The sequence below is a fragment of the Chenopodium quinoa genome, unplaced genomic scaffold (genome assembly GCF_001683475.1).
Source record: "Chenopodium quinoa cultivar QQ74 unplaced genomic scaffold, ASM168347v1, whole genome shotgun sequence".
Classification (NCBI taxonomy): domain Eukaryota; kingdom Viridiplantae; phylum Streptophyta; class Magnoliopsida; order Caryophyllales; family Amaranthaceae; genus Chenopodium; species Chenopodium quinoa.
The window spans coordinates 3,845,075-3,867,414 of NW_018744080.1; the positions used below are offsets into that span (position 1 = coordinate 3,845,075).

The 22,340-nt window shown below is 35.1% G+C and overlaps 1 protein-coding gene across 4 annotated transcripts; it reads left to right on the forward strand.

Annotated features, from left to right (window-relative positions):
* The first annotated feature begins 71 nt into the window (after positions 1–71).
* On the forward strand, positions 72–22,095 carry LOC110691547 (ABC transporter D family member 1-like). 4 transcript variants are annotated; one of them, XM_021868482.1, is made up of 28 exons: positions 72–368; positions 708–857; positions 2,146–2,261; positions 2,975–3,254; positions 5,504–5,728; positions 8,879–9,076; positions 9,191–9,645; positions 10,492–10,627; positions 10,711–10,789; positions 11,743–11,981; positions 12,140–12,444; positions 12,551–12,662; positions 12,760–12,918; positions 14,210–14,309; positions 14,393–14,501; positions 15,605–15,695; positions 15,844–15,968; positions 16,084–16,233; positions 16,370–16,442; positions 17,407–17,587; positions 17,817–17,975; positions 18,722–18,880; positions 18,944–19,177; positions 20,365–20,525; positions 20,650–20,702; positions 20,844–20,922; positions 21,636–21,749; positions 21,828–22,095. In XM_021868482.1, the coding sequence occupies exons 3-27, from the start codon at positions 2,200–2,202 to the stop codon at positions 21,720–21,722; spliced, it is 4,011 nt and encodes a 1,336-aa protein (XP_021724174.1). In that variant the 5' UTR covers positions 72–368; positions 708–857; positions 2,146–2,199; the 3' UTR covers positions 21,723–21,749; positions 21,828–22,095. The 4 variants fall into 4 exon arrangements, with proteins under 4 accessions (XP_021724174.1, XP_021724175.1, XP_021724176.1 ...); XM_021868483.1 differs by having other exon boundaries at positions 21,636–21,744; positions 21,821–22,095; XM_021868484.1 differs by having other exon boundaries at positions 21,636–21,744.
* The last annotated feature ends 245 nt before the right edge of the window (positions 22,096–22,340 follow it).

Genomic DNA, 22,340 nt, shown 5'->3' on the forward strand with positions numbered 1-22,340 from the left:
TTTAGGGGATTTTTATCATCAATCTCTAAATTATTGTTATAAATTTATAATAGTTTTCAAAAAAAAAATAAAAAATGTTATAATATTTTTTATATATAAGCTCATTTCTGATTCTACTTCCCTTTCACTTGAAATTACAGTACAATTTTCCTGTTTTATTTTTTGATTTTATTATTCAGTGTTTGTTAGTTTATTTTGTTTTTATTTCCAAAAAAATTGGGAATTTTAGTTCTAGGGTTTATCTTTTTTTTTTTCTTGGTTTTGGGAATTCAATCGATTGATTTCTTGCGGAATTGAGCTATTTTACAAGTGAACGCTAGACGGGGAATCGATGACCGGTGTATTGCTGTGATTAAGCTTCAGATTTGGTGTGCATAATCATTTGATTTTGATTGATTATGGTTATTATGTCATTTGTAATTGAAATTAATATAATTTGTTGGATTTGAGCTATAATTATTGCTGTGTTTTGATTTTTAGCTTATGATTATGTTACTTCAGTGAGTGATGATTAATTTTTGTGTTTTGGGATTGAATTCATTTTATATATAATTGTGATTGTTTGTTGTGTTCAATTTCAAATTGAATTACACTACTGTTTTTATTGCTTTAGCCATTGTCTGATTTACGTTTTCGACTACGGTTCGAAATCTTTCTTTTTAGTTTGGATTCTGAATTTAGTAAGTGATGTTAGAGAACCTTTTCAGGTAAGGAGATACGGAGTATCCATTTTTAAGTGAAGATATTTGTGTCACCTTTGGCATGACCAACACCTACATTGTGAAAGAGCGATTTGTGCTACGATGATCGTGCTCTATTGTTATTTATTGCGGCATTGTCAACGACATTAGCCTGTGGTGAGTAGCAATGTTTTGCAGGGTCTTTTTTTAGTCGATTCTTGCTTATTAATTAAAATGTATTTTTGAAGTTGGTCTGCTATTGTGTGCATTGTCGTAGTGTTGTAGCAAGCAATGGAAATAAAATCCTTAAGAATTTTCTTTGTGCATTTCTTGATCTAAGCTGTGACGAAGTGGTTAGGTGGGAAATGTTTTTTGGTCTATCAACTTCCAGCATTGAAATCTAGTTGGAATAGTATGGTTTCCTGTTGTAATGGCAGAGTGAGAAGCTGTGTCTAAAAAATTGTATTGTAGCATGCACAAAATGATCTCGGAATTGGTTTTATAGATGCCTATAATATACAGCTGAACATCTGACCATCTCCTAGAAAGAAAGGGCCTCTTTAAATATTTTATTTTTATTTAATATAAAATGGGGTTAATGCCAAATTAGAGCAATGGAGGCAAATGTTGGAATCTAAAAGATTTAAGCTAAGTTGGAGTAAGACCGAATATTTGGTATGCGGATTTGGTACATAGAGGGACACAAGCGATGATGTAGTGAGTTTGGACGGAAAGGATTTTTCCATGAGTGAGTGTTTTAAATATCTTGGGTCGATCATCCAGAAAAATAGTGACATTGGTGACATTGATCAAGACGTCGCTCACGGGATTAAGTCGGGGTGTCTTAAATGGAGAACGACCACGGGAGTATTATGTGACCGAAGCATTCCTCTATAGTTGAAGGGGAAATTCTATAGAATTGGCATAAGACCAGTGTTGCTATATAGGCTTCTAAGAAAGAGCACATTAAAAAGATGAAGGTTACGAAAATGTGCATGCTAAGATAGATGTGCGGGAACACTATAGGAGATAGAATTAGAAATGAAGTTATTTGCAAGAAAGTGGGTGTCGCAGGCATTGCAAACAAACTAAGGGAAAATTGCAAGGGTGCACCGGTATGAAGAGTGGGATCATGGAAAGGTCAAACGAGGTAGAGGGATACTGAAAATGACTTGGTTGGAAGGAATTAGGAAGAATATGAAGTATATGAATTTGCATGAGAATGATATATTTGATTGTAAGGAATGGAGGAAGAAGATCTTTGTGGATGACTATACGGAATAATCACTTTTGGTTCATGTACCGGACCCCACTTATGGGATTAAGGCTTTGATTGATTAATTGATTATTTAATAAAAAAAAATGTTTCTTCCATCCCCCCCCCCCCTAAATTGAATATATTTTTCCATTTTCTGCCTTCCCTTGGAATTATTATCTGACATATCTATCTGTCCTACCTTTTAAGGAACGAACAAAGCTGCAGCAATTACTGTTGACAGAGAAGTTATCTTTATCAAACATGCCTTCCCTCCAACTTTTGCGACTAACAGAGCATGGCAGAGGCTTTCTTGCTTCGAGAAGGTACTGGGATTATCTTCTTTTCTCTTCCAATATGAAATTGAAAGTAGAAACTAACGATCATTTTTTCTCTATGTGTGGTACTACTAGTCTGCAGCTTAATCCAAGTGGGTACTTTTGGCTGTTATTTTGCTCATTTGAGTAGTTTGGCTGTAACCTGTTACAGAAGATTTTTCTTAGCTTTTAGGATTTAATTTTTCATGATCTTTGGATGTGCATTGGAGGTGTTTATTGCTTTGCAACTATGTTTAAGCATTTAGATGACTGATTATATGCTTTCATGGCATAGATATAAGAATTGGAAATGCATATTAAAGCTGCTCACTCCATTTAGTTGTACCATATTGACTTATAATGTTGGCCTATGCAATTAGCCAATTTGCAACTTTGACCATTAAATAACTCTACATATCTGTAGGTACATACTATAGAAATTTGATATTATGAAAAAACATATTGAGATGAATCCAACAAAAACCTGCATGACTATGTTTTTCTTTATGTATAAATAACCAAAGATGGGGAATATTGCATAGTGTCTATATGATACAACTAATAAAATGGAGGGAGTAGCTTCATTTTTCATTTACTATTTTGCATCCGATATTTGAGAAAAACCTTTGTAATCTTATTGCCTCGACCTTCTCTTTCTACTATTAATGTGTCGTACATGTTCAAATCTGCTCCGATATATTTGAATTGTAATTCTCTTGCAGGAAGTCTTTATTGCTGGCTACTGGTATCTTAGTAGCAGGTGGAACAGCTGCATATATGCATTCAAGATCGAGCCATAGACGATCTGATTCTTCCGGTCATTGTAATGGGCCTGGTAGTGTGACAGAGGGTTCTGAAAATGACATTTCGAACCCAACTGCATATAAGGGAAAAATACAAAAGAAGAATCCATTAAGATCTCTTCAGATCTTAGCAGCGATTCTTCTGTCACATATGGGTAGAAGGGGTGCACGCGACCTTCTAGCATTGGTGTCTGTAGTGGTAAGCTTCTTCATCGATTTCTTAGACTGTTATTAATCAGGTGTTAATGAACCAAAGAAAACACAATTCTAATAAACAAGGCTCCTTTTGGGTTCAAATATGGAGAGGTTTATTCTGTTTGATACCTGCAGTTGCGTTATGGGTTTCCATTTTGTGTTCTCATCAATCACTCAATACTCTCTGTTGTCATTGTGATTAATTTTCTTTTTCTGTATATGTGCCTTGGCTGTTTAAATGGTGAGAGATTGTGAGTAGGGGTTACTGTGTGTAATCCTTCTTAGAGATGCAACGATAATCTACTTTGGATAAGAGATGAATCAATTTTGCCTTAGTTGGGTATAGAAGAAAATTTGGCACAGTATTCCACCTTTAAAGAGTGAAATCTGTGAATGGCAAAGGGTGCAATTGAACAAAATACCAGCAAGCATCTGCTAATAGGAAGGTCTTGTGGTCTCTAGTTGTATCTAATTAAGAACCATTTTTTTATTCCAAAATTTTATGGTGTGTGGCTTACTTTTCTTTTTAATTGTTGCAACTATGACTAGTAGACCTGAGAGCAGCTTTAAAGAAACTTGTTATTTTGTAAACCTCTTGTCTTTAACATGAACATGAAAATTCCAATGTTTTTGAATGTACCTTAAATAAGATTAGTGTGAAAGAACCAATTTGAGAAGTAGAGATTAAGGGATGGCTAGAGAAGCTTAAGTCCACGCGAACAATCCTTTCACTGACTTGCTTATAAGTACAAGTGAAAGTAGAATGCACAAAGCCTAAAATCTTGATTGGTAATTGACTTTGCTATTCTATGTTGGAGAAAGCGAGAAACCCATGTGGTATCCTTTTGGCCCAGGACATTCCCATGGTTTCGTTTTAGGCAATGTATTTTACAAGCTAATCATTAAGGAGCTAATTTAATTTTAGATTATATTTTGCACCCGATATCTACTGTATGTAATTTGTAGAACACTAGAACGTCAGTGTAAGGTGTGAAGGATCGTTGATTCCTTGGAGCCTATGCGTGTTTTTTTGGGTATCCCTATAAGATTGCTCCATTTCCTTAATACACATGTAGGGTTTTTTTTTTTTTTCCCCTTTACTCTCTCATCAACAATATTTGGTCCCACTATTTTACCCATTTATAACCTCCAGTCCACCCAATTTAATAACCGTGTAACATGTACTTGGAGCATTCATTGACTAGAGGAAGTACTTTTTGGGGGGGGGGGAATATGTATACCTCGTTTTGTGTGTTGTTATATTGAAAATGAGGAGCTATTCTTACACGCACGTTGGATCACAAAGGGTAACCTTTTGATCAATTTGAAAAATTTTAAATGACCAAAATTTATCAAATGAGCACAAAAATACCCTTTGGTGCACTAATTTAGGTGTACATGGGTAAGAATTTCAGAAAAAAATTAGAAATATTTTAAGTAATCACCCAAAAATTTTGTTGTAGTCTTGTAGATATATTGAGTAGGATGTATAAACATCAAGTTGGATGATATTACTTGCTTCTCTAAAGGAAGATGAGATTTGTTCCTCATTTTGTTTTGTCATTTTGAAAAAGCATTTTCTCAACTAATTAAGATGAGATGTGTTCCAAGAAGCAGGCAAGTAAATGGATACACTCCCTAGGAAGTGTAGAGAATCATTGTAATCAGTGGAATCATTTGGTCTAGAGAATGAGACTAGGGAGAATTGTTGATATTTAAGAAAATGGTAGTAGAGGTAACATTTTCATTCTACTGTTATCTGAAATCTCTGCCATTATATTCTCGTTTATGAGTTTTGCCCTTAGCATCTTCAACTTTATTGCTGATCCATTGGACCTTTGATATTTTAGAAAATGGAAGTAGAGGCAACATTTTCATCTCTCTGCCAATATATTTTCTATATCCATATCATCTTGTACTATTACAGATCCATTAGACCTTCACCATGTGCAAATATTGTGTGAAGGTATTTATTAGGAACTGATTGACAATTGAAAGTCCATTGCAGTTTGGATCATTAACATGATCCACAACCGGGGGTCCAATACTCGGTTGCTGACTTCTTGTTTAATTACAAAAGACAACTTTATGATGCAATTACAGAGGTTACTCTCAGCACAAATACTTTTGGGATTCCTTTGCTTTCTATACTTTCTTAATCTTTCTGTCTGTTGTTGGTACATCATTTACAAAATAGGCCTCTTTAATACTGATAAACATTACATAATTTGTCAACTTTAATTTCTTTTGCAGGTGTTGCGGACTGCTGTAAGCAATAGACTGGCCAAAGTGCAAGGCTTTTTGTTTAGAGCAGCTTTTCTACGCCGTGTACCATCCTTTTTGAGATTAATAATTGAAAATGTTCTTTTGTGCTTTCTTCTATCAACCGTACATTCTACATCAAAGTACATAACAGGGACCTTAAGCTTACGGTTTAGAAAAATACTGACAAAGCTTATCCATACACATTATTTTGAGGTATGTTTTGTGTACAATGCATGTACCATTTCCTACTATTATGTTATTATTCTTTTTGGCTACATTCTTCTATGCTAGTCCCATTTAGAATATTATATTTTAATAGAGACGAACTTTGACTATGACTCTTCATTGATATTTATAAGAAAAAACATACTCATGGAGGGTGTTAATGGATACTAAGATTTCTCTCTGTGTGTAGTTCTGAATAATAATGTTCATAATTTATACATTCATACATGACGATATTATTCTCAAGATATGCATCGAAACCGTGAAAAAGGTCAAATGGGACAAACGTTACGGAGTGGAGGAAATAGTTGGTAAATATTTGATTTTAGTTATAACTTTAAATCTATTTCTATACTTATATGTTAAGGACAAACGGGAGAAACATTTAGGCTTTTTTAATTATATATATAAATATATACAGGAAACTATTGTGAGAATTCCTCCTTTAAGTGAGAACTCTTTCATATGTGTAAACACTCTCATGTTCTAAATTTGTACTTGTATGTTCTAAATTTTAAATAAAATGTTCTAAATTCTAAATCATGTGTTCTAAATCTTATATGAGTGAAATAAAATGTTTTTAATTATTACTCACATGTTCTAAATCTTAAATTTTTTGTTCTAAATTTTAACTTATATGTTTTAAATTTTAAATTGTGTTCTAAGATTTTTAATCATGTGTTATAAATTATTACTCGTATGTTCCAAACTTTTACTCACATGTTCTAAATGTTACTCATATGTTCTAAATTTAAATTTGGTGTTCTTAATTTTCATTATGTTCAAAATCTTAAATTAGTTGTTCTAAATTATAAATCAGGTTTTTAAAATTTTTAATCACATGTTATAAATCCAAAATCAGATTTTCTAAATTATTACTCGCGTAGATGTTCTAAAATATTACTCACGTGTTCTAAATTTTAAATCATGTGTTCTAAAAAGTTAAATTATGTGTTCAGAATTTTTAATCATATGTTCTAAATTTTCACTATTATGTTCTGAATTTTTACTGTTCTAAATGATAGATCAGTTCTCATATAAGTATGTTTTCTCACATCACTCACACACACACATACACCCATTTGATTTTACAGTTTACTTTTAACCTAAATTTAACCAAGGAAACTGCTGATGAATGTGAGTGAAGGAGAGAAACACTCAGTTATTATACTCATCAATGTCAATTTCATATCCTCGTTTATTTCATCAACAATCAATTTTTCATCAAACCACATAATCATGTGTAATATGTTAAAACTCTTAAAAGTTCTCATAGTGATTATATATTGAGTGTTAGTTTTGAATTAAAAACAAGATTGATTAGTAGTATTTCTGTTTTGACTCATTTGAAGCATTATCATATATTGCTGGCACTTATTTTTGCCCAAACTTATTATTACACTTAGTTAACACTAGAAATCCAAATTCTTTGCATACAGGTATAATACACTCCTCCATCCCACAAAGCCTTTCCCGTTTTTGTGGGCACATAAATTTAGGAGAGCAAAGCCTTTCCCATTTTTTGTAGGCACATAAATTTAGGAGAGATGTGTATTTATGACATTTATGAATGTGTGGGATAACGTAAAACAAATTATAGTTGGTGGACCAATCTGAATGGGAAAGTTTATTGGGACACACTTAAATGTAAAATAAAGGGAAAGGCTTTGAAGGACTTGGAGAGTATATATATAGTGATGAACTGAGTAATTGAAAAACTAGTGCACTCGGGCCAGCTTTGGGCGGTCCATTTGGATCGACAGAACAAGATCCCTTAATTTTGGGGCCCAATTTTATCTATCTATTTATTTATTTATTTATTCCACTGGTTAATGCTAAAACCCAAACCCAAGTAATAAGGAATGTCTTCTTCCTCGCATTCCCTGCACATTCCATGAGAAATTTAACAATTTATTAACCTCATTAAATTTATTTCTTCATTCAAACCTTAAATATCTTCTCAATATTTCTTCATTCAAACCTTAAATATCTTCTGAAGCAATCCACGTTAATTAGAGTTTTTAATGGCCAAATTTTCATATATTTATATTTGTATCAAGATAACTAAATTACAATCTTTCACATCCTACAAATTTGTTTTAGTTCTTTACAAAAGGAGAGTACTTGAATTTCTCTGGGATGATTTTTCAATTAAATTTCCATGTTATTATCTATTTTAATTTTAGTATGTATCTATTATAAATTGCTGCTGTGGTTTTTCAAATAATTTTGTGAGTTTATCAGTTATGCCTCTTAAAATCAAGAAATATGATTTTCAGATTTTGGTTGGGAAAACAAAAATTGAATAAAAAAGAATGCTCTCTATAATTTCATTGTAAAGTAAACACAAGTTTCTATTGAAAATAATGATGGTGGTAATATGGAGGATGTTGTAATTTCGAATAAAAAATATTCCTATCTCGATGCTGACGTGATTTCACATTAGATAGTTGTCCTTTAAAAAATTACAAGGGCCTCTGAATTCCCGGAGTCTGCCCTAAGTGCACTGCACAGGCCACAGGACTATAATTATTCAAGTAGAAAGTTTTCTGCGGCTGGGTTCTTTTACTGAACGAGCTCCTTTACCTCAACATAATCTGATGGGTACAATTGTAAACCCAAGGCTCTGAATATTTTTGGAGTGCTTGCTTGGCAATGCATAGCTGGTTCAAGTTCTAGCTATAATATGAAAAGGAATTACTACATTGCTAAAATCAGTTATTGTTTCCTCTGTCTTCTCCTCTCTCCTCTTTTATTTTGTGCAAACTCGTATTTTTTTTTCCTTCGCTTTTTCTTTTGTTGGTGTATTGATTCTTCTTCTATCATTCAGAGCCTTTGGGTTGTTTTGGAACTGTCTTCACGTGCATCTGAGAAGAATTGGTTTTTGGATCGTAGCCACAGGCTTGAGCTAGACTTGCTTGTACTTTTTGTTGTGCTCTGTGTCGGGCTTCATTACTTGCAATGCTATTTGTGTTATAGCTGGACTTTATACTACTGTTGAGGATTTCCCCCCTGCTCAATCTTTGATCCTTGTTTTTCTTGAAGCTAGAAAGTTACACTGCTTGAACAAACTGTTCTTTATACGTAGTACATGAAAATCATGTGGATATTAAACTCACAGACATCTATCCTTTTCAGAATATGGCGTACTACAAAATATCCCATGTTGATGGTCGGGTAACTAATCCAGAACAAAGGATTGCTAGTGATGTTCCAAAGTTCTGTTCCGAATTAAGTGATCTTGTACAGGAGGATCTTATTGCAGTTACAGATGGGCTACTCTATACATGGCGCCTCTGTTCTTATGCCAGTCCAAAATATATCTTCTGGATCTTGGTATATCCAATCTGGTCATAGTTGTACATTTAAATTGAATTTTCTGGAGTTTTTAACTAAACTCCGCTGTCTGGAGAAATTCATTTCTGATTAGGTCCCTTTGATGTGTTTCAGGCTTATGTACTGGGAGCAGGGACCATGATTAGAAACTTTTCTCCTGCATTTGGTAAGCTAATGTCTAAAGAACAACAACTGGAGGGGGAATATAGACAGCTCCATTCTCGATTGAGAACCCATTCAGAAAGCATAGCATTCTATGGGGGAGAAGCTAGAGAGGAATTTCATATTCAGCAAAAGTTTAAGACACTAGTAAAGCATATGGGTGTTGTTCTTCATGATCATTGGTGGTTTGGTATGATCCAGGATTTCTTGCTGAAGTATCTTGGTGCCACTGTAGCTGTTGTTTTAATAATTGAACCCTTTTTTTCTGGCAATTTGAGGCCTGATTCTTCCACGTTAGGACGAGCTGAAATGCTAAGCAATCTTAGATATCATACTAGTGTTATCATTTCACTTTTTCAATCATTGGGTACTCTGTCAATCAGCTCAAGGCGACTCAATCGTCTCAGGTACTTTTGGACTTGGTTTTTTTAAATAAAATTTGCAACTCTTCTGTTATCTTTTACTGTGCTCTTTTTTTATATTATGTTTCCTCCTATATGTTCTTTTGTTTGTAATGGTCATTCCGTTGGGAGTCCTCTATTTACAATATTAGATGTAGCTTTCTCAGTCATTTACTTGTCCAGTAACCTATATGTGCCATTCATCTTCCATCCCGTTGGTTGTGCAACGGATCTCTAGCTTGCATGGGAATTGCGTATTTTGTTATTGTTTTGAGATATATCTTTATCTATAGTACATACTATGCAAAAAGCGAGCATAACATTAGAGGACAAAGCTTGTAAGGATAAAGGAAAAGGTAGAGTTTCAATAAAAAACATTACATCATTCAATGAATGAACACCCTGTGGTAACCGTAAGAGTAGCAAGCTCAAAGTTAGCACCAAAGGTAATCACTGTGATTTACCCAAACTTCTTGCTGCAGAAGTTTGGGTAGGTAAAACAATACTTGCATGTTGCATGTTTTCCATGAGCAATATAACCTCTTAACACATGCACGATTTTGAACCATCTAATGCATGACATATTGGCCATTATGTATCAATTTCTCTGCTTACCGAACCAATGTATGCTTCCACAGTGCAAGTCCATGCTCCTGCATAGCTTATGCGTAGACTTAGAATGGCTTGTTGAGAAAACACTTATTTAGCTGTAAGCTTCCTCTATCATGTCGCTGGATTAATTGTATGCTCTTGATTGTGATCAAAGATGTGGATTATTCCTTGCTAATTTCAAGGGAAGACAATATATCTGCAATTTATTTTTCGTTCATTCATTTATTGGCTAAATCGCAGTGGTTATGCGGACCGAATTCATGAGTTAATTGCTGTATCTCGAGAGCTTGGTCTTCGTGATAGCTCCTCTTCACAGAAAAATGGAAATAGAAATTGTTTTAGTGAAGCCAAGTACATCGAATTTTCAGACGTGGAGGTGCTCGCTTTCTTGCTATTAGTTCCAATACAGATTTACTTGTGTTTTGAGTTTTGGCTGTTACATAACTGTGTTAAATGCAGGTTGTTACCCCATCTAACAATAAGCTGGTGGAAAACTTGACGCTAAAAGTTGAACCAGGATCTAACCTTTTGATTACAGGTATGGTAGGAACTTAGAAGCTTGAAATTTTTCGTTGGTTTTTTATTTGGGACTGAATTTCCATTTCAGAAGTGATTGTATTTGCATGTTGCTCTAGCTTATTTCTCATGTTTAGTTCCTTGTATTGTGAAACTATGATTGAACTCTGGGCAAGCAATGTGTCAATCTATGCTTCACTTTTCTTCTCCTTAGGCTGTAGTGTAACTGTGCAGAACCTTGTGCAGTTCCCATTTTGTGCTGTGGATTGCTGTACTTCTATAACTTATGGCGTTTATGAGCTTGTCTTTGAACCGACACCCATCTATTTGAGTTTTTCATAGCTAATAGTTAGCTTGAAATCATAGACAACCCCTGGTACTCTAACCTAGAATGTTTGCTACCACACCCTTGTATGCCAACTACTGTTGGACACACATGTAAAGATAAGGCGGGGTTAAAGTAAAAATGAAGAGGCTTAGGAGAGTAGCCTACATTTAGTTGATCTACTTAAGGTCTTGGGGTGATGTGGTATGTATATGCGAGAATGTAAAATTGAGATCTCCCCAAGACCTTTATTAGAGTAATCTGCCTACATGTACGCAGATTACTCTCCTAAGCCAAGAATTATATTTAAAGTTAGGAGAGGAAAAAAAATAAAGTGTGAAAGTGACAATAAAAAAAAATATTAGTTGTGAGAGTACAAGTGGTGGGTCCTATTTCCAAAAATATTAAGATGAGACTGGTGAGTAAATAAGAAAAAATCCAAAAAAAGAAAGTGAGTAAATTAAAAGATAACAGAGGGAGTATTGAATTGTTTTACCAGGAAAAGGGAAGGATGTTAAGTAAAATCTGTGTAGCCATTCCATGATTTTTGCATACATATGTAGTGGATTTACATTCTTGTAAAGATAGTGGAGATCTATGGTGTATTTCTGTATGTGATTTGAGGTTTTGCCTTTTGTTTTTCTTTGAAGGCCCAAATGGCAGCGGCAAAAGCTCCCTTTTCCGAGTTCTAGGTGGACTGTGGCCTTTAGTGTCCGGACATATTGCGAAGCCTGGAGTTGGATCTGACCTTAATAAAGAGATATTTTATGTGCCACAGCGACCATATACAGCTGTTGGTACTCTTCGGGATCAGTTGATTTATCCTCTTACTGCTGATCAAGAGGTTGAGCCGCTTACACGTAGTGGAATGATTGATCTGTTGAAAAACGTAGGTTACTTTTCTATTTGCATCATAGTTTATATTTTTTATTTGCATTGTGGTATATATCTGGAAGTTGTATAGAGCAGCTGCTTTCTCTCTATTAAATGACTGACATTGACCACACAACTCTATTTTTTGTGGATTTTCTTTGTTCCTATTTCTAGGTTGACCTTGAATATCTCCTTGATCGCTATCCTCTGGACACAGAGGTCAATTGGGGTGAGGAACTTTCTTTGGGGGAACAACAGCGACTAGGAATGGCAAGATTGTTCTATCATAAGCCCAAGTTTGCGATTCTTGATGAGTGCACCAGTGCTGTGACAATTGATATGGAAGAGCGTTTTTGTGCCAAGGTCCGGGCTATGGGAACTTCGTGTATCACAATATCCCATCGCCCTGCATTAGTTGCATTTCATGATGTAGTGCTGTCCTTGGATGGTGAAGGGGGATGGAGCGTTCACTACAAAAGGTAAGAATTTGACTTGCATTCTGAAATTGTGAAGCATTTGTAAATTATTGATATGAGCTAATGAAACCAAAATTTGCTTTACTAAATTGTATTTTTTAATTTACAGGGATGAAAATTTGGCAGATGATGAGAATGGTATGGATACTAGTAACCCTTTAGAGTCTAACCGCCAGAATGATGCAATGACTGTGCAACGAGCTTTTGCGACTAATAAGAAGGTTAAATTTATAAATCTTTTTCCATGTATATGTACAAAATGTTTCTCCTTAACACAATTCTGAAAAGCTTGGCACTGAAAATTTCATGTCCTTCCAGAGAGCATCAATTGCTAGATCAAACTCTGAATCATACATCTCAGAGGTATTGAAATCATCACGTACTTTGGATCGAACTCCATCTTTGCCCCATGTACCACAACTCCAAATATCTCCAACAATGTTGCCATTGAGAATTGCAAACATGTTTAGGATATTGGTAAGTTATGGCTAAAGAATCCTTACATACAATGACTTTTGTTGCTGCAATTTGTGCCACATTTTACCAGCTTGGACTTTTCTGGTTGTCATCAAATATGATTGATAATGTTGATGTGCATTGTTTTCTTTTTCTCCATGATTAAAGATCTAGTTAACTTGGTGAGTGAACTTGCACTCAGTGTATGGGGGCTGTGGGGAGGAAAGCCTTACAGGTAATGCCTGTTTAATACTGCTGTTAATATCACAAGGGTGCTATAATTGTGTCTGAACTTAAAAATTGCCATATGGTAAAATGTAAAGCCTGAAGATTAAGCTTAATATGGAATAAGGCAAAGCTTTGAACATTGATAAGCTTCACCAGATTTTGGAAATGGAGGGAATTACATCTCAGCCTTGTTCTCTTCACCTGATTTTTGCTATACTGAAATTTAATTAATTTTGTTGAACTGAAATTATTTTCTAAACTGAAATTATTTTTAATTGATTTAAACTTGGTTTTTATATTTGCTCTTTAGAGTTACTGATTTTTACTAATTCAAAATTATTTTACTAAATTGAAATTATATTTATTAAAGTGAACTTATTTTTATTGTACTGAAATTATTTATAATAAACATAATTATTATTACCGAATATTAATTGAGTAAGGTGAAGAGAAAAGGGCCATAAGCGAAGATGTTTTATGAGCAACGGTTTTGTTCATTACTTGGCTACTTACGGCAATTATTTAATTGAAAGCATCAACTAGAACTTTAGAAAGTAATGGTGTACTTTGTTCATTTTGTGCTTATAAGGCAGCTTGTAAGAACTGTTGTTTCCATGTTGGTCTATTGCTTGTGCTATATATTGTCCTTTGACCATTCTTTGTTATATGGTCTTATATGCTAATTTTCTTTGTCATATTGTATGCTATAGTTGTTTTAAGGGTGAACTATGTTCTTGAAAACAATTTTTTCTCAGATATCAGGTGCTTGTAAGTATGCTATAGTTGATCTAACATTATAACATAAAACACTAATGTTTAGTGTATACAGCCATAGCAGTTTCAGTTTTCCACGCTCCTTATTAACTCGTTAATATGCCTTTCCTGCAGAAAATAGATTCATGCTAGTCTCTTTTAGTTGTTGCTTGATTTCAAGGACAAAGTCATGTGATAGCATTCTTCTTGATTATATATGTAAAATAGCAAATTGAACACTTGGTCACTGTGCAGAAAGGTACAGCCATTGAACCACAGAAATGTGCTAAGGTGTAGAGTTTAATATTTGTCAATGCCTTTGCTTTTGCAGGTACCTACTGTTCTTGATAAGCAGGGAGCGCAGCTACTCGCAGTTGCATTCTTGGTTGTCTCAAGAACATGGGTCTCTGATCGTATTGCCTCTTTGAATGGTAACTGGCTTGTATAATTTTTTTTATTTATCCTATACAATTATTTTTAGCCAAATTGTTACTAAATTGCATGTTTTCCCCAGGGACAACTGTAAAATTTGTTTTGGAGCAGGACAAGGCAGCCTTTGTCCGTTTGATTGGGGTCAGCGTGCTACAAAGTGGTGCTTCTTCTTTCATTGCTCCATCTATAAGGTTATATTCCCTGGTATCACAAAAACTGGTACCACTTTAGCACAATTCAGGTTTCAAATTCCGTGCTTATTTTAGGTTGCATCATTAGCATTCTTGGATTTAGGAAATTTCATGACAAGTATCTGTAAGTTGCTTGAGGATTTTATGTTTTGACAAATTGAATCAGATCTAACTACCCTTATTAAATCAAACAGTTGATATAGTTTCTTACAAGGATGACCCTATTACTATCTAATTTCATTGATGATTCATATGATACTAAGGAATGAAGTAGATTAGCGTAAAACTCAATTTAGGAGTCTTACCTAGAAATTTCCATGATCCTATCATGTAAGGGCATAATTCTAGGAAGTATATCAAACACACCCTTACGGCATGCTTGGATTGGGGATAATAAGTTAAGGGGGTAAATGTCAAACCAGAAAAAATGTAAGTGATTAAGGTATTGTTGTAGGAGATAAGGTGCTTACAAATGGAATAAGGTAGTTGAGACATGAGAAAATGAGAGAGACTGAGGAATCATTACCCTCATTATGAGGGCAATTTTTATCCACCCTCCCCCAGTATAACTACAACAATGAGGGTAATAGCTCCCTTTTCTTTACCTCTCATTACACCATCACTACATAATTTTCTTATACTCACACCATCACTCTCTCATTTTTCCTTTTATTCACATTCATTTTCTTAAGCTGACTTTTATTACTTCTAGTAATACATAACTCTCAATTGAAGCATGCCCTTAGTGAAAGAAAAAGTACAGGATTAAACGCATATATTTTTTTTTGTGGGATGCTCTGCATTAGTACGACTACAACAACAAAGCCTTTGTACCAAAATGATTTGGGGTTGGCTAACATGAATAATCATAGCAAAAGGCTCAGCTGCTTGACAATTACCCATTGAATTTGTGCTCATAAACCAAAGCAGCTGTTAAATTTCTTTTAGCTGCAGATGGTAATGTAAATTGGCAATTATTGCTCATGTTCTGAACATCAAGATGAAAGTCAGTCACTGATGCTGTTGTGTTATTTGATATTATTGAAGCTTGAAGATTTTAGCATAAGAGACGTTTCTGATCTGGACATTTTGTCTTAATTCAGGCACTTGACAGCTAGATTGGCACTTGGATGGAGGATTCGTTTGACTCAACATTTACTCAAGAATTACTTAAGGAAAAATGCTTTCTATAAGGTACGAGTTAGACCAACAATTTTCCGGGGCAGATTAGACTATTACCAACTTGTTAGCTGCTTTGACCGTGTTCTGAGCATTTATTTATTTTTTTCGCAAAAACACTTGTTAAGTTATGTAGTAGTTATTAAAAACTTTAAATTTTCAGGTTTTTAACATGTCAAGCAAAAGCATAGACGCTGATCAAAGATTAACTCATGATCTAGAAAAGTTAACCTCCGATTTATCAGGGCTTGTCACTGGAATGGTGAAGCCCACTGTAGACATACTGTGGTAAGCACTGATACAACTGGCAAGAGATGCAACTGGGGGCTTATGATTTAAATTCTAGATGCTATGTGTTCACTTTCTGTGTATGGTCCTTACTCGATTTCATAATTTCTTTAAGGTTCACTTGGAGAATGAAGCTGTTAACTGGACGTAGAGGTGTTGCTTTCTTATATGCGTATATGTTGCTTGGACTTGGATTTCTGAGGAGTGTTACTCCGGATTTTGGTGACCTTGCAAGTCAAGAGCAACAACTTGAAGGAACTTTCAGGTTTTTTTATATTTAAGACTATATATATATATATATATATATATATATATATATATATATATATATATTCACTATTGTCTGTCTATCTGGCATTATGTTGTGAACTTTGTTGTTTATTACTTTTCTATCTGTTTAGGTTTATGCATGAGAGGTTGCGCACACATGCAGAATCTGTTGCGTTTTTCGGAGGGGGTGCTCGAGAAAAGACGGTGAGTTACTTCAATTTTAGTTTTCTCTTGCTCATCCCAAAGGTAAAAGGTAGACGCTCCTCTCTATTGGCTGGGTACTTAAAAGGGTAGAACTATATCTTTTAATCTGACTTCAGAAATGATAATAGGCCTAATAGTTATGGTAAAATAATTGGCTATTAGTTTTTCTATTATTCTCAAGCCCTGATTCTACCTTTTTCTTACATTTTTAAAGTTTACAGGTTAGTGAACTTTTCCTTTTGTTGGTTGTAGGAAAGTGGCACTAAATGGTCATTATCTATCTCTTGAACAGTATTTTAATCTATGCCTTATCTTTTAACTTATTGATTTTGCTAAGTGACCTTTCTAAGGAATTTAATCATTTTTCTACTTGCACATGTTTTGTGCATGCATCTAACTCTTTTGTGCAAGAGGTAGGGAAGAGTGAAATAAAATTCAGCCATTATTTTGTTCAAAGTCCTAGTGTAAGTCACTTTTGAGTAGTGTATGAATTCTGGCACACTATCTTTTTGTCATTGACTCATTGCCTGCCTTCATGTTGACAAATGTAGACACTGGAAACTAACTAGTCAAGTTTTATGTTCTCAATTTGCTTAACCCAAACCAAAATTGAATTGTACCCAAAACATGATGTTCAATTCTGACTTGAATTTATATTTTAATTCAAATCAACCCGCATAAATGGCGCGACTAGCATTAAGAATTAGATCTATTTATCTGTGATGCAACACCCCCTCTCCACCCCCCCCCCAATGGGCAGTAATTAAACAGAGTATTTGTTAAGATTCAGTTGTGATTTAGGTATTAATCTAACTTGTGTGCTGTTTTGTTCACTCTGCCAAATTTTCAATTATGATACGGTTTTGATAAGAGCTATGCTGTGCCTTTGTTATGTTGATTCTTGTTGTGTTAGTAGTTGAGGAATTCTGATACTGGTTTTTGTAAATCCTGCTTATGTTTGCAGATGGTAGATTCAAAATTTGAAAAACTTTTGAACCACTCGTTAATTTTGATGAAGAAAAGATGGCTATATGGCATACTTGATGATTTTGTCACCAAGCAGCTCCCGCATAATGTCACATGGGGACTGAGCTTGTTATATGCCTTGGAACATAAGGGAGATCGCTCATTGACTTCCACACAAGGTGAGAACAAAATAACAACACGCACACACGTGCCACTTAGTGTCCTTTAATATGTGTCTAATTGTGTTATTATTGGCAATTTTGGATGATAAAAATCATTTTAATAAATTAACCTAATGCTCTACCAGTAGTGATGTTAAAAAAATTCTTTATAATTGTCAGAGTTTGACAAGCTGTAAGTAACTTAAATTGTCTTGCAACCCTGACTTTATGATAAATTTTCCTTCAGGTGATCTTGCGCATGCTTTACGCTTCTTGGCATCTGTTGTCTCTCAAAGCTTTTTAGCTTTTGGTGACATACTTGAGCTGCATAAGAAATTCGTTGAGCTTTCTGGTGGTATCAATCGAATCATTGAGATGAATGAATTCTTAGATGCTGCTCAATCTGGTAAATAGAAGACATGGTTTTGTTTTTTCCTCTCCCCAATTATATACCATAGAGCATCGGAAAATCTATACATTTTGAATTTGTGAAAATGACATCATTTATACTACCTCCGTTATATATTATGTGCAACGATTAGACATTTTTCCTCTCTACTTTATGTCAAATCGTTGCAAATAAAATGTAACAGAGGTAGTATATAATTATCCTGTGCTGCAATTCAGTTCTTATAACGCACATGAAACATGCCTTAATTGTGAACTTTTCTCATTTAGAAGCTCTGTAGCAATTAAGATGAATTCATGTACAGTCCTCAGAAATGAGATTCCAATTTTCTCATCTCTCTAAGAGGCACTAAAGCAATATATGCGCTTTTATGTCTGATATACTGTAGATGGTCAAAAGAAATAGTAGTGGAAGAGAGTATGTTTTGACATAATTGCTTAGAATTTTAGGACTCTTTGTCGTGTTTGTTGTCAAGGTATCCCATCCAGTCCCTTGAGGTTTGATTTATTTTATATGCATTCAATAGTTGAATTGAATTGAACTCAAGTTTTGCATTAGAGTCTTAACTGCATTTCTTCTCTTCTGCTCTCTTTGTTCTGTGTCTCAAAAACAGATTAATTATTTTGCCTTGAATATATAGCTGCTCTGTTGTCAATTATGATTCCCTCGGAAAGAAGAAAAAGCCTCCTTATGGAATTGTTTTGTTTAGGAAGATTATCTGATCAGTTAATATGCCCTTGCAGAACACTTGACTCAAACTTCATTGGCATCTGAGGGAAATTTTGCTCTCTCTGAAGAAACCATTTCATTTACTGATGTTGACATAATCACACCGTCCCAGAAATTATTGGCGAGGCGGCTGACGTGTGACATTGTACCTGGAAAAAGTCTTCTTGTTACTGGTAAGTTTATCAATTTCATTTTAACGCTCACTTGTTGATGTCTGACTATTAGCCCTTTTTTAGGTCCGAATGGGAGTGGTAAAAGTTCAGTGTTCAGAGTCCTTCGTGGTATCTGGCCCATTGTTAGTGGAAGACTCGTAAAACCAAGCCAACTTTATGAAAAGGGAATTGAATCTGATTGTGGAATATTTGTTATTCCACAACGACCTTATACATGCCTAGGAACCCTGAGGGATCAGGTCATATATCCTCTTTCACGTGAGGAAGCAGAGATAAGAGGACTGCAGAGGGATGAAGGTATGCACTTGTTTGACTGCTTTTCAACTTTTCGTTTCAAATCAACCTTGATACTGGATGTGACTGTTTGTTGATTCTGTATTTTTTGTTTGCCTTGGATATTTCGTTCTTCAGATTGCTTATAATCTTAATCCCTTGATAGACTCTTTACCATTCTAATGTTTAGATCTATAGATTCTAATAAAATCCTATGCTTTAGGCACACATCTACAATTTGCTCAAGTTTTTTTTCCCCCTTTTCTTCGGCATCTCTTATGATGCATCATTTCTTCGATAAAATTAGAAGTATTACGGATTCCAACATAGTTGTGACGTATCTGACCATTAGGAAAGGAGAATATGCTGTTTTGCTTGTTCAGGTTCCATAGAAGTCCCAATTTTAATGATATGTGTGGAAATTTATTGCTCTGAATCAGTGCTGGCTCCCCATTACCGTATCTCTAGTTGTGACTTGTAAGGGCAGGGCCTCTGTGACTGTAGCAAGCTATCCATGCTTTTTTTTTTTCCGGGGTTTTTAGCATGCAAATTAATAAAAGAATCCCTGTGTATCCACTGGCCAGGTTATCAGGCTAGGTTAGTGAATGCTACTATTCACATCTAAATGTGGGCCCACCTTTATTTTTGCTGGGGTTACGGAGCAGTGTGTTTGAAAAGCGTTCCTAGGCGCTGGGCATTAGGGGTCTAGGAGCTTTTGTAGTCTAGGAAAAGCGATTTTGATGAGGCGCAGGCGCACCCCCGAGGTGCATCGCATTGTTCATAAGACTTTTTATTTTTTATATATGCGCCTCACTTCAATAAGGTGCACTGAGGCACACTTTAGGCGCAGGGAATTCCGTAATGCCTTGGTGCTCCTTGAGTTTTTTTATACATTGGTGGGGAGTGGGTGGGATGTGGAGCTAGAAAGCAACCCTCCCCTCAAGTGATCCCTTGACTTGTCTGTACCTTAGGATCTAGATTGGAAAGTTATGCTGTTAGTCCACTTCAACCTCAAAAATGTTGACTCAAAATGTAATCATTTGTTATTTTTTGTAAACTTGAAAAACAGAAACTGTTTGAACGCTTGGAATTAGGCACCTTATACAACTTCTAATAAATCAAATTAGTAGTGTATGATTCTCACATTCGATGATTGACGTGCTGCAACATGCTTTAGAATGCTTCACGCAACGTTCTTATGTTGATTTCAGGTCATCACACTTGCACCTCCTCAGATGTATTGGATAAGCAGTTACAAGTCATACTAGAAAATGTTAAGCTGACTTATCTATTGGAAAGGGAAGGCGGTCTGGGTGCCACTCTAAATTGGGAAGATGTTCTCTCTCTTGGAGAGCAGCAGAGGTTAGGGATGGTAAGTTTTTCTTGCACACTGCTCAGAAAGTCAGAATATTAGTGCTTTATGTTTTTTTATCTCTTGTGGATATTGTATTCTACTGGTCTAATCTGTCATTTTTTTGTTCGGTGAATGGCTGAAGGCACGCTTATTCTTCCATAAGCCTAAATTTGCTATCCTTGATGAGTGCACCAAGTACGTAATCCTGCATTAACTCCTTTTGTTTTCCATGAAATGTTGCCCTATCCCCATCTTTGAACTAGAAAAATTATTTTCAAACCTCATTGTATCTATCATCCACACTGTTGGTGGGCTAATTCACCCTATGACTGACAGTGCCACTAGCGTTGATGTGGAGGAGCACCTGTATACACTTGCTGCTAATCAAGGCATTACAGTTGTCACTTCATCACAGGTATATGGTTTTTCTTCCCATACCTTCTTGGTATTAATGTACATTTAAAGTTTTTTTTCTACTTTACCAGTATCTATCATTCTATTGTATCAGTACTGCAGTTCCAAGTATTAATAAAACACTGTGCACCAGGTTTTAAGGAGAAATAAATTTTGTCAAATACTTTGTTGTTGCTAGGGCAAGTTTCAGTTCCAAGTATTAATAAATTTGTCAAATACTTTGCTCTGCCTGTCAAATACAGATCAGCAACTGCCTTGAGTTATCTGCTGAAAGGCTGATTACAAATAGCTTCTTTGATTTAAATTAGGAGAGTACTATGTATTTTTGTGAAGTTCATAATACATTGTTATCTACTTTTATTCTTCGAATTCTATTTATAAGAGGGTAGCATTTACATCAGTTATATTTGAGAGAAAAACACAAGCCCCTCTTATTATCGAAGGGATATGGCCTGATTGTGATGGGGGAATGAATGAGAGCGCCATGATAATGGGAGCATTTGCATCAGTTTTATGTGTGAGAGACGCAAGTCCCTCTTATCACCAATAAGATATGGCATCAGTTTTATGTATCCTTGATTTCGGAAACTTATAAACAACCAATTTCTAATAATCTCTTAAACTGTGAATTAACTGTGTGCATCCTTTAGCGAATGTACGAGTGAGTTGCCAATCATTTAAACTTTGGTACTTATTTCTTTTTTCTTCTTTCAGCGCCCTGCTTTGATTCCGTTCCATGCATTGGAATTGCGACTGCTTGATGGGGAGGGCAGCTGGGAGCTTCGCAAAATTAAGCAGTGACTGCTGATTTTTGCAAAGAAATGTGAGGTAAATGATATGCTATGTTTGATGCAGGTAGTTAATTTTATGTAGTGATGATATTAATGGTTGTAATTCAGATTTCAGGGTGTAGCAGTGTCCTGAGCATTATTTTGGCCCAAAAAAGAGCAAACCATTCCCTTAAAACATATGGGTAGAAATTGTTCACGGGCAATCAGAATTAATAAGACTGCACATATAGAAATGTAATTTATGTAATACATAGAATACTTCTGTACAGGCTATCAAGCAATCTAAGTTATGGCATCATTCTTATTGTACAACTTTGGTTTCTTAATCAATTTTGTTTCCCGTTCTTAATAATGCAAATAACTAGATACTCGATTACTACTGCTGTTCAGCGTATTCCAGGCGTCTGTCTTGTGCTATATGCACTTCAGTTTCCTCATTGCCATCAATTTCATGATTCAGAGTTTGTAAATTGTGCATGAACAATTCTTTCTGGTACCTACAGTTACGTAGGAGTCTCATACGCCTGGCAATTTGTAGCTCATTGATCTGAATGACCTACCTACGTAATTAGTACAATACTACATTAGCTGAGTAGCCACCATTTTATCAATACTATGACATGGAATA